Source organism: Gossypium hirsutum, chromosome D11 (assembly GCF_007990345.1).
Source record: "Gossypium hirsutum isolate 1008001.06 chromosome D11, Gossypium_hirsutum_v2.1, whole genome shotgun sequence".
Classification (NCBI taxonomy): Eukaryota; Viridiplantae; Streptophyta; class Magnoliopsida; order Malvales; family Malvaceae; genus Gossypium; species Gossypium hirsutum.
Genome location: NC_053447.1, coordinates 5,889,211 through 5,902,534, shown reverse-complemented (window position 1 = coordinate 5,902,534; position 13,324 = coordinate 5,889,211). Strand labels below are relative to the sequence as shown.

General features: G+C 34.9%; 1 protein-coding gene across 1 annotated transcript; it reads right to left on the bottom strand.

Moving 5' to 3' along the window:
* Positions 1-4,569: 4,569 nt before the first annotated feature.
* Positions 4,570-10,336, bottom strand: LOC107911760 (AUGMIN subunit 6). The gene is made up of 13 exons (XM_016839676.2): positions 9,814-10,336; positions 9,673-9,729; positions 9,505-9,599; positions 9,132-9,282; positions 8,814-8,939; positions 8,103-8,259; positions 7,952-8,012; positions 7,608-7,866; positions 7,012-7,137; positions 6,199-6,360; positions 5,826-6,078; positions 5,220-5,696; positions 4,570-5,015 (listed from the first exon to the last, which is right to left on the bottom strand). Exons 1-13 carry the CDS (start codon positions 10,027-10,029, stop codon positions 4,975-4,977), a joined length of 2,181 nt encoding a protein of 726 aa, XP_016695165.1. The 5' UTR covers positions 10,030-10,336; the 3' UTR covers positions 4,570-4,974.
* Positions 10,337-13,324: the final 2,988 nt, after the last annotated feature.

The window sequence follows — 13,324 nt, the reverse complement described above, 5'->3', positions numbered from 1 at the left end:
AATGAATTTTGTTGACATTTTATTTATCAGATGGAGATAATTTTTTTGCGTTTGCAATTTAAATAGTCAACTGTGTATTTATATAATGACTTTTTGCCTTTTATGTAAATAAAATTTTATGGTTTTTTTTATTTTGCAATTTCAAATTGCTCCACAACTGCAACAATTTGTAGACAAATTTTTGATTCAAACCATCAATTTATGTAATGGACTACATATAAATTTCTACCCGATTGAGACGATTGTCCAACATGGTAGTTTAGGAGCGGGCATTTACTCCGATTATGACCGGTTAATCTGCATACGCCATACAGCTTCCCGTCAGATTTCTCCCTAATGTCCATTTCGTTATGGATTCTGGATGATTGCGGACGACCTTTCGGGTTCTTACGCAACCTTTTGTCTGGGACAAACTCGAAGGTCGTCAGAGGTACCTCCCAAGTAGATAGGTTAGGAAGCACGGGGAACTCGTTTTCCCATACACGCAACGTTAGTTCAATGGTGTACACTTCATCGATAAATTGTTCTACATTGAGCCCAACTTTAGCACAAGTTGCCACGACATGTGCACATGGATAATGAAGTGTTTGAAACCTCCTGCAGTCGCATCGTCTGTTTCGGAGATCAACTCCGTAGGACCTAGGTGATATACCGGGTCGACGACCGATGGTCTCTATAACTCGAAACGTTTCATTATGTCGTGAATATACTTCTACTGTCATCAACCTTGCCATCTGACGGTTTGCAACCATTGCATCCCTAACATCTTCGATAAAGACGTGTCCCGCCTCCATCTGGTTCACTTGTTGCTGACCTATTTTTGGCATCAAGGTAGTCAACCTGTAGAACGTAGCCGAGAAGACAGATGAAATTGGAAGATGCCGTGTTTTTAATAACACAGCGTTGATCCCCTCCACCAAGTTTGTGGTCATTTGACCATAACAAAAGCCCTCGTCAAAACTTTGAGCCCATTGCCACTGCTCTATGGTACCCAACCACTGCTGTAAAGATGTGTTGGTTTGACCCTCCATGTCACTCTCAACTCGGGCCATTCTTTGGCGAAAATGTGTGGCTCTAGCTCACGCGCTGCATATGTATTAAGAAAATTTAAGTTACAGTATTGCTCTAAAACATTTTACCTTATATTGAAAAGATAAGGTAATTCTTTACCTATTCACACAACTTGTCTCTTCCAGTCTACATTCTTATAATCTCGCTAGAAGTTAGTTGCAATGTACCGGATGCAGTAAACAGATCTTCATGGTACACTGGAACGCCTAATAGTTGCAATTAATCATTTCCCTCTATTGGAGATGATGCAAATATTATCGTTGCTAATAACATATCTTCGCAAGTTGGTAAGGAAGAACTCCCACGATTCTATGTTCTCCTTATTGACGATGGCAAATGCTATCGAGAGCACGTTCTTGTTGCCGTCTTGAGCAACCGCAAGAAGTAGGATCTGTTTGTATTTTCCATATAGCTAGGTTCCATCTACTTGCACAAACGATTTGCAGTGGGGAAATGTGCGCACACATTGATAAAACGTCCAGAAATCCGATGGAAAATTCTTTTTCTCGATTGTAGTTGGTCATCCGGCCCATAATAAGATCGTGTCTACAACTCAATTATAGTCCCCGGCACGTGTTCCCTCATAGCGGCTATCCATCCCTGTAATTCATTGTACGATGCATCGATATCTCCGTACAATTGCTCCATTGCCATCTGTTTAGCTATCTATACCTTCTGGTATGATACTCGATACTGGAATCGTGCTTGTATTTCGATAATCAGTACTGAAACTTTAATGGTCGGCATATCTTTCACCATTGGCATGATGCACGCACAGATAGTTTTGGAGTCAAGTTTTCGATGATCTTCTGTCATACGTGTTGAAGTGCATGTGTGAGGCCCAACCAATTTTTGTATCTCCCACATCTGCGACTTCTGGATAAATGCAGCTTGTATCCGCCAATTGCAGCCTTCTGCCGACCTCCAACACTCTCCAATATATAATGTTGGTTTAGACACGATGACTTTGTAATCTACTGATATATTCATGCTATACCACTTAATGGCAAATATGCATTCTTCCTTACTTCCAAATCTCTGGCCCACGAACAACTCATCTAGATCAGAATATACGGCCATTCGGTTAGTAGTTAGTATTTCAGGGTACTCCAAAAACTCGGCTGCTCGAGCCGCATCGGGGTTTATCCGAGACATGTGTGCCTCAGGATTATTGTGTATCACAATACGACGAATCTGGTTTCCGACTGAAGACGCGTTAACTTTTCTATCCTCATTCACGCCTTCATCGTCAATATCATCTGGGACCTCATCCACGTCAGGATCACTCTCACTATCAACTTCGTAATCAACAGGATCACTACTATAGTATACATTATCACCAACCACATCAGTCTCGGCTGCAGCATTAAAATCAATATCAATCCCGTGTATAGTTGATTGACTATCAACATATGATATCGGAACCACCATACACGGCGCTTGAACTCTATCTTCTTCTCCTAATGGAGTGGGATCTTCAGTTGCCTCCACACCGGTTAACTCAGCAAATAACTGAATCAGTGCATTTTGGTTGCTCCGAGTCCCATAATAAAGAGCGACCATTGTCTCCACGTCTTCATCGTTTACAAGTTCCATTTCGATAAATTTTATTGGATCTGCCGAAACTGGAAACTTGCAGAAAACTTTTGATATCCTTCTCCCACAACGTCTATAAATTTGTTCACTAATTTTTTCCTTCATATCATCAAACGAGATATTTCTATTAAATCTTATTGCTACTTGTTTTCGACATTCAAATATACATCCCACGGTTGTTGTCAAAATTTCCCCATCGAAATAAACGCATACAAAAAACTGATTCTCCATCTTCAATACTAGATCTGTTAAAAAAATTTAAATTTCTTAAAACATTTTTGAAATGTAAAAAATTACATAAAATTTTTAATGCAAAATTTTTCATTTAGAAGTTAACAAAATTAATAACCTAACAAAATAACTTTCAAATAATAAAATTACTAATAAGACTCTACATTATATTTAAAAAGAAATAAACCAAAATACCTTATCCTTCTTCTTCTTTTCCTTTCTTTTTTTCTTCTCCCTTCCTTCTTATTTCCATTCCTCTACTAAAAATTATGTCTGTGTTTCGAGGGTATATATAGGGAAAAATAAGACCATTGACGCTTCTCAATATGACACCACTAATGGCGCCTGTCAGACTGGCACTACCATTGGCACCTCTGAGATAGACGCCACTACTTTGTATTATATTGGGTCATTTACTGACTCGGGAAAAAATAAATTATATTTTATTAAAAAAATTTAATATAAAATATACATTGGCACCTATTAGATAGGCGACATTAGAAAAAAAAATTTAATATTTTTTAATTCATTGGTGCCTCTGAGATAGGCGCCAATACAAAAAATATATCATTTTCGTAAATAATCTTTCTGACGAACTATTTTAGTACTAAATTTTTTTTAAACCTATATTAGTAAACCCCCCCCCCACAATAATATTATAATATCACTTAAGAAAATTTTCTATTTTATTATCAGAATAGTGATCCTAATTATATTTTGTAATTAATTTGTTTCGCTTTTTAGCAAGTGTATATCGTGAATTTTAATATTGATTTATCATCATTAATAATTATATATAAGCCAGCGAAGTAATTACTTTCTATCACCAAATGACCCCAGTAATTACAGACATTTTAGGTGAAGCGACAATGAATTTAATCATGCAATTTATAAAAGATTTAACATTTTTCTTTTTGGATTTAACGTGAAATTGTAGACTACTCATTTGACTTGACAAGCCTTGAAACACAGTATTTTCTTCAATTCAAGACAGGTCCATCTAAGCCGAATTACTAATTAAAAATAATGACATTATTTTATTTAAAATTTATCACAAAAATATTAATATTAATATTTAAAAATATTAATATGAAATGGCCTATCAAGCTCGGCTTGATTTCAGCTTGAGCAAGGAATTTTAAAATTTTACTAGCTGCTGAACACCTTTAAATTAAATCAAGCTCCAAATGCAATACCTTTCTTTATTAATCAAAATTAAACTCCTTAGAACTTAAATTCTAAAACCATCAAAAGAAAAAAAAACACAAAGTACACACGTAGGCATAAAGGAAGTAGTGAATTTTTTTTAGCTACTTGGAAATAAATTAAGCATTTAAAATCCAATGAGGTAAAGAATCACAATCACAATCACTCATCACACGTCGGACTTGTATGACTATAATGAATGAAAGTTTGTCTACATCGTCAAGCACCGAACAAAAAGAAAAGAAAAGGCCAATATATCAAATCTAAAACCACAACCACCCCTAAGAGATCATTTCTAAGCTAAGCTAAAGCCTATGTAGAGCACACTCTATCCCCAATCCATTTGCACATTCTCAAAACAAATCTAATAAAACATACTAAGTTTAGTCAATAAACCTCCTTCATAAGCAATGATTGTCACCACTATAACCTTCCACACAAATCAAAGTACTTGGAGAAAAAATATATAATGAATTTAAAGAATACTTTTGCTCGTCTCGATTTTATCTTCATATTGTAGCAAAAAATAATCAAGAAACTTCGAAGAGGGAATCTTAACACAGTACTCATCTGTACCAAAGAAGTCTTTTAACATTCAATACACACAGTATGAATAATAATCAAATTAAAGAAGATATTAACATTATGATCTCAGTGTCGGCAAAATAAGAACTTTTGTTGAGCTTGCGTTACCTTACAAAATAATACCAAGAAGCCTTCAAGATTTCAGTGGGGGTAGCTGCTCTCGTTGTAGATCTGTCCCTTAAAGTACATACAGGTATCGTGTCAAGCAACAAAAATCAATGTGCTGCATGTCCCAACCAAGGACCAAAAGCGAAACCATCTAAACATAATTGTCCAAACTCCACCTCAGTGCTCCATCAAGGCCGTTTCTGTTTCTGAAAGTGGAGCTGCACAAACAAACCTCCAAATAAGCAACAATCCCATGAGGTAGAAAGCAAGAACAAATAGAACTCTGCTCATAAGTCAAAAACCATAGTAAAATTCTCAGTTTCGGCACTAGAATCTTGCATTGATTTGGTGCATGAGATAATTAGTGGATAAACAAAGTAAAACATTAATACAAGAATCCTATTACCGGAGGGCCTACATACCGAGCAAATCTTCATAAGAATCGACAAACAGGGACGTGCCCATCAGCAAAGGAGGAGAGAACACCTGACCCTGCGCTTCTTCCAAATCAAAAAGTGACCTTTGCCAATCAGAAGCTGCAGAACTTGAAGCAGCAGCTGAGAGGAATCCATTATCTTGATCATGATTATCAAGAGAATCCAGATTGTTCAACATGTTTGGTAAGTCATCATAGTTACTCCTAATGTGACCATCACTGGGATGGCTGTTGAGAAAGGAATTTTCTGTTTGTGTTGAAAATAATCTCTTAGTCCTTATCGAGCCTAGTTTATTTTCTGGTCCCACACGAGAATGATTAGTTAACAAAACAGGTACAAAGAAATGTTCAGAACTTTCATCAGATTGACTGTCCTGTGATAGCTCTGAATTGCAGGATGGCACAGACATTGCAGCTTGCCTAACAGATCTCTTTAGATTCTGAACATAAGAATTATCACTATCTGCACAGAAAATCAAGAATCAAATTCTTCAGCTAAAGGAATTAAATTACTTCTCTTTCAACTCGTAAAAACAAAGGCATTAAACCAATAACATGTAGGGGGACAAATGGAGCACAAAAAGCAACAAACCTTGGGGTGGGTTATCTAGGTGATTGTTTGCTAGAGGCTGTTCCATAGAGCTACTTTTATACAAAGTGTCAATTTGGTTGGTCTGAGGAGCTACTGTATGTCGCTTTTGCATGCTTCCAACCTTTCCAGATGAATTTGGAGTTAAACTAAATAACTGTGGGAGCTTTAAAGCAGGAGGACTAGCTGAATTCTTCTCAAGCTGAACAGCAGACATTTTTGAAGTAATGTCACCAACATCATCAGAGCTACTTTCCTGAATGATCCAGAAAAAGAGATCTTAGAATGAGTCATAAGTTCTACATACACAAATATTCTAAAGTTCCAAAATATTTTCAATATTTGCATTACAATGAAATAGTGTTTGAACATTTACCAAGGTCCTTCTACTGCTCTGAGCTAGCATAGGTGAGGTGGTTTGACCACGATGTTTGGCCATTGAAGGTAAGTTGGAGGAAATGCCATTTAATTTCTCTGTGCACTCTGATATTGACTTTTGAATTGATGGAGCAACTTCTTTTAGTTGGTTAATAAGCACCTGCATTTTAAATGTATTAGGAATTAATAATAGTAGCATCTTGAGTCCACATGTAAGTGTGAAAAAGACCCTTTAGATATAAAAGCCATAACAGCAATTTATGGTAGGAGAGGCACGTGTAAATGTACTTGAAAACGCACAAGCGTGCATGTATGAAGCAAAGTGAAGAAAACGAGAACAAAACTCATATTCCCATTCTATCATCTCTCAATCTCCAAATAATTAAACTAAAAACTTTTATAAGCTAAATAGTTGCCAGATTCTCAGGGTTCTATCATCAAGATTTGACCATACTTTAGTGATTGCCAAGAGAATTTGCCAATTCTGGGCTGTCAAAAAGGGGGGGGGGGTTGTTCATCTCTGTGTCTGCTAAATTCTATACCAAACACCAAGCAAAGAGTAAATTAAGAACTTTCAAAGACTTCAAAAACCTACTTACTTGCCAAGTATTATTTGTGTTTCTAAGACCTTCAGCCCAACAATTAAGTAAGCTGAAAATCCTACTCAATGAGGATAACATACACAAGATATGTACAATTGCCCCCGATGTTCATCAAATTAGAAAAAACAAGAATTGCTCAAAACTGTGCTTCAATTTCCAGTACTTAGAGCAAGTAAATAGCTACTCAATGTATCATAGCTATTTTGTACCTGAAAGCTAGCCAGGTGTTGCTGATGCTCAGTAAGAGTTGCGGCTAATGACTCAGCATGGCCACTTGTCCCACCATCGTGTGCATTTCGTAAAATATCAGGACCCTCTCCATCATTAGCCTTTGCCTGCAAAGCAATGGCAATACAGTTATTGCATACTGGCACCTTACTTCAACACTTATGATTAGAAACATGTAAGCTATGGTTGCATGAAACTGTGAAGCATAATTTTAAATCCACAAATTACTTTTAAATGATTTAGAAATTGCAAACCAAAAATTGCTTATTTCTCACATACCATAAACATATCTAGTTAACATCTCCAAAAGACAAAAAATATTAAATGAAGGGTTTTGCTTATAACTAAAAAGGATTCTGTGCATAGAAATAGAACACAGCGAATATTTCACTGCTGCCACTTAAAACTTAATGTTGAAAAATAAGTATTTGGTCAATAAAATTTACCATATTCATAATTAGTACTATATAGACATAATGCTATTCAGAAGTTGACTATATAACTGATGGCCAAGTATTAGCACAAGCGAAGGCATCTCACTTCAAAAATTTATATAAATTAAAATAAAACAGCATACCAGCTGAAGTGACTGTTTATGAATCCGTTGTAAAGCATGCGTCCAACGTCTGATAATTTCTGCCACATCTACAGTCTGGTGGACTCTTCCACTTCTATCATCTACTCGAGAAAGCCTCTCTTCAAAGACCTGTGTGTGATATCCATCATTCTGCTCTTTGTTATCCAAATCACCAGACTGGACAGATAAAACATCTGTGCAAGGAACTTGAGAACTCTGATCCATAGCTGCAAGCAAAGACGACCCGGAGATGCGGTACCTGGAAGATAGTATTATGAAAAAAGAATAAAAAGTATCATATGCACCATCTAAAAGGACCATAATGAAATGTGGTGGCAAATTACCTATGTTCCCGGTGAGCAATCAAATCCTCAATGGGACCTGAAGCAAGAACTTCATGCTGACCTGGACATATTGTTTGATTATATCAAGATTATGAAAATCGAACAATCTAACGAAGAGAAAAATGAACATGGTTGATTCCATCTTACTTACTTTTACGAGACAATATAGAGTCCCACAAGCGAGTGGCCTTTGAAACCAAATGAGAATTCTGACTTGAAGTAGAGACAAGATCATCCCAGAGCTCACCTTCCAATTTCACTTTGTTCCTCAAGTCATGAAGTTTTTCCAGCTCTTGCTGCAAATAAGCCTAAGATCCAGGTTTTCCAAGGCATTAGTTAAAAGATATAAGTAAAATCATCCCTTAACAAAAAGGAAAAAGGAGCAAAGGGATTGTATTGATAATTTGACATTAAAACTAAAAAAGAGTTCAAATGAGTGATCGAGGTTTTCCAAGATATTAGTTAAATTTACTAAGTCAAAGTCATCCCTAACAAAAAGGAAAAAAAGAGCAAGGGGTTATCACTTATCAGTGTGGTTTAGGGAGAAAACAGCAGTAAATAAATAGAATCAAGACTGGAAACCATGTATGATAGAAGTTGGAACTCTTGAAAACATAGGGTTATAAAAACCTCTAGATTCTGAAGTTTATTAACTCAAAGGAAAATAATAATGTTGTGGCTGTGAACCTATACAGCTTATTTATAACCCTACATTTTCAAGAGTTCCAACTTCTTACTCATTTTTCAGTCTAATTCTACTAACTCATTGCTGTTTTCTACCTAAACCACACCAACTATATTGATAATTTGATATAAATACTCAGGAAGAGCTCAGACGACTGATTAACTATTATTTACTTACCTCCTCAGCACAAAGACCACGGAACTCTGCAGTCATTTCATGAGCCAAATTTGACCACATCGCCTGTCTCTGCACTGCTGTTTCTGCATTTTCCAGAAATCTCCTCCTTTCAAGTGCAATTCTAGCCTGTTTAGTAATAACTATGTTACTTTACTGCTATGGAATTCAAGAGAAGCAATTTTGAAACTAATGTTGAAACTCTACTTGAAGTGAACCATGATAAGAGAAAACCTAGAAACACAGAACAATGACGTACAACTTGACGGAAAAAAAGGATATAATTGTACTTCATATGAATAGTCAACAGAACAGCATTACCTTGGTTACAGGAAGTAGTGTAGCAGCATGAGAAAATGCAACATCAGTCAATGGTGCAGGCAATGGGTTAGAAGCAACATCTGAAGCAAAAGTCCGTCTATGAACCTCTCTCAATGCGTGCAATGAAAGCTGCCACAAAAGTTCAACAAATCTACAACCAAACACATAAGAAGATCTAATGTAGTAACGAATTAAGAAATTTCATTACTTGCACATAAAACAATAAAACAATTCAGACAACTCTACACTAGCACTCAGTGCCATTGTAAAATATTCACTGTAACGAGCCTAGTGAAAATAGAACCAATTATACACTTTTCCAATTAACTTTATTGAATTTTCTTAGCAACCAAACAGAAATTAGCTAGCTAACCTTGGTCCACAGCAAGTAGCAAGCGAAGAAACCCTCGAATTACTCCTTGGTAGAGCTCCTTGAGCTTCCAGCTCACTAATTATCCCTTGCACAACCTAAATTACCAATAAGTAAATAGTACTTCAAATAAATAATAAAATGAAAATGAAATAAATCGAAAAAATCAACCTTTCGAAAATCACGAGATTGCGCTGAGTCAAAAATCGGCCAAACTCTATCGAAATCCTGAAAGATCCAAAAGCAAAACTGAACTCAGAACCAACACGGACCAGATCAAAAGTAAACCGAACGGGAAACAATGATAATTACTCTGGCGGATTGAGCGGGGCCACGAAGAGAAGAAAGGATGAAGTAAAGAAGCTGTTCGCCTAATTTAGGGTTGGAGTGACGGAAGAGTCCCACCCGAGGGGTACCATTGGATGTTCCGAGACCAATTATAGACGGATCCAAACCTAAAAGCAAGCAATTCGTGTACATTGCGCTTTCGAGCTCTAACTCTCTCTCCTTCTCTCTGTCCATTGTCATCGCCCTCTTCCTTTTCTCGGAAAATCCTTTTCATTTGAGAAACGAGAAAGTTTCAAAAATGGAAATCTAGAAATGGTGGGGCTTTTAATTTTTAAGGGGCCAAATTTTAATTTTGAGAATCTTTAGGGGGCTTTGTTTGAAAATTTGGGATGGGACAGGTTGGAGGGGATAAAGGGAGTCACGTTTAGCCGTTTGAAATTTGACAGAGAGAAAACGAAAGGGTTGACGCTAACATGCGCTGGTGAATAAAAAATAGAATGAAGGCTTGACGTGTTCCTTTTGTGAAGTAAGACATTGAGCCTAACGTGCGCAGCGTGAAAGAATTGTCGCCCTGTCTGTCTGCTTTAAACATTACAAAGCCTATTGCCACCAAAAGCCATTTCTGAGCTACTTTAGCTAAGGATAATAATTATTTGTTAGGGAAAAGTTTTAATATTAGTAGTGGAGTTAAGATTTTATGTGTTATTAAATTTTATTTTAAAAAATTACAGATAATTATTTAATTATAAAAAAATTCTATTTTAATTATATAAAATAAAAAATTTACAATTTAAATATTCACATTAAAATTATAAACGGTAAATTTAATCCCCACATTTATATAATATATTGATTTAGTTATAAATTTTAAAAATTAACTTTTAAATTTTATAAATATTTTCAATTTAATCATAATTTTAAAAAATTAAAAAATGTATATAAATACATAAATATTTTAAAAAATATAATAATTAATTTAAAAAATAAAAAAAAATATTTTAAAAAAATATAATAATATTAAATAAATATAATTGTATTAATATTAAATAAAATAAAAATCCCCACCCGTCCCTCTCCGTCTCCTCCACCGAACCTACCCCCACCACCGTCCCCATCCCCCCACCTCCACCTCCACCACCATCCCTACCCCTCCCCCACCCCAATCCCAGTTCCTCTCACCCCATCTGGATTTGAACAACGAAGGCAATGGACCAATTTTTGTCACTCATGGACATGGTGAAATTGGTGAACAGTGTCAGAACCACTGTTCCAGAGTTGAATGTTGTCTCCACGACTCCACCATCCCCAAACAATGATGCTGATAATTTTTGTATGTAGAATCAATCAAGGCCATTCTAGTGGCCACAGGAGCCCTCTTCTGTTATGGATAGTTAAAGCCAGTCGAATTAGCTGATGCAAAAGCTAACTTTATATTCCTTAATTTGTAGCAGCGGCAGAGAGGGACGGGGTGGGAATTTTTTTTATTTAATAGTAATATAATTTTATTAATTTAATATTTATTTTAAATTTATTATATTTTTAAATTATTTATTTATTTTATGTCTTGTGAAATTTTATATATTATTATTTATTGTCAACAATATTTTTTTAATTTTTATATATTTTTAAATTTATTATAATATTTTTTAAAAAAATATTTATGTACTTTTATATATATATTTTTGAATTTTTTAGAATTAAGATTAAATTGAGAACATTTATAAATTTTGAGGGTTAGCTTTTTAAAGTTGTGGCTAAATTGATATAATATGTAAAAGTTTAGGGTTAAATTTGTTATTATACTGATTTGTTAACTGCAACGTCAACTTATCAATTGTAATTTTAACGAGAGTGCCAAAAATGGTCGAACTATGTACCGTAAATGCTTAAATTGCAAACATTTTTATTTCGAGTGCCTAATGTGAAAATTTTTTATAATTGGGTGACTATCTATTTAGTTTACCCAAATAAAAAAGATTGTGTTAAAATTTTATAAATAGATAAGGTTATAAAAAAGATTGTGTTAAAATATTCTCTTGATTATAATTTTAAAAAATTCAAAAATATATATAAATACATTTCAAAATATTATAATAAAATTATGATAAAAAAAATAAAAAAATACATAACTTTAATGTACTAGTCAGTATTTTAACTGAAAAAAAATAACAAACAAAATTTGATTTTTTTACAAGATTGAGAGGTTAATGATTAAATTTAACTTTTTTTACAAGATTGAGAATAAATTTTAACTGGAAAAAAATAACAAACAAATTTGATAAATGGCAAAAACGTTAATGATTTACTTTGACAATATATGAATAATAAAAGTCAATATTATTCCTACTCAAAGCTCCAATACCTTTAACTAAAAAAAAAACCCTTATCCACCACCTTTTATTTTGTTTTTGTTGTTGTGGTCGGTCATTGGCACCATCTTGAAAGGTGTTGTTTGCACTCCTATCCTCCCCTCCCCTCCCCTCTGTTTAAACTATTATCATATCACTTTTCTCCATGTTTTGTTTCAAAAGTGTTTTAGTAGCCTTATTAGATTCAATGTCACTTGTCGTTTGACCACCTTGAGAAACTTGCCACATGTCCCTCTTATCCGACCAAGAATATTGACCATTCGGATCTCCATCCAAAGATCCCGAACAACAGGATCTGAGCATGAGATTTAGAGCATTCCAAAGCTTCATTGAACGGTCGGTTGCCACCCATCTTCGCCACTCCTTTTATCGTTTATGGTGTCAGCCATCGACCATTTTTCAACTCAAATGAGGATGATCTTTTGGAATAATAAAGTTTTTTGGGGTTCACGTGTTGGACAGTGCTCTGGCTTCACTTGTTGATAGCTATAGAATTAATGTCTCATGGTGACTCGATTTCTCTAATCCTCAGTAAAATAATTTGATTTGAGTCAAAGATGTTTTTGTTGCCACCACGACAAGGATTTGCATAGAGACTCACTATTTAAGGTTCTTTGATGCTTGAGAGTGCTTTCAATTGAGAGGGACATAAGTACATGCTCGAGTCTCTCCTTGTCCCCACTTATCGGCAAGGATGCCTAATTTCTAGTAATGGAGGCTTGTTTTCTCCTTCACTGAGTTTCAGGTTTTACTTGTCTTTTGGGATTCTGTCTTGTATGGAATTAAAGACCTCAATTGCTCTATTGAGTTTGTGTAATTGTGTTTATGATATTGTCCTCCTCTATCTATTATTCATTTTTCTCTCATGGAGTGAAATGAATATTTGATTAAAAAAGAAAAAAACAAAAGGTTAACCAAAAGGTTCCATACAAGGACGAAGGCAAAAGAAGTAGACAGACGCTTTGGTCTTAAAAATTGGTAGATTTGTCATTTAATCCTTAATTTTTTATGAAATTACATTAATATAATGGTAAAAATGTATCTTAACCTCTCAATAATTTATTATTCATCTCTGTCCCCTAAACTATTGACAAATGATTAATTAATATTTGTAACAATACTGAGACCTTTCCTGTGAGCTTGAAGGTCGTATCTATATCAATCGA

Bases quoted from the DNA above. Each gene is read 5' to 3' on its own strand.
- LOC107911760 (XM_016839676.2), bottom strand. From the start codon at position 10,029: ATGACAATGGACAGAGAGAAGGAGAGAGAGTTAGAGCTCGAAAGCGCA. The intron at 9,730-9,813 runs GTAATTATCATT...TGGATCTTTCAG, and splicing joins GCCCCGCTCAATCCGCCAGA to GATTTCGATAGAGTTTGGCC. The intron at 8,940-9,131 runs GTAATGCTGTTC...ATTACTAAACAG, and splicing joins CACTACTTCCTGTAACCAAG to GCTAGAATTGCACTTGAAAG.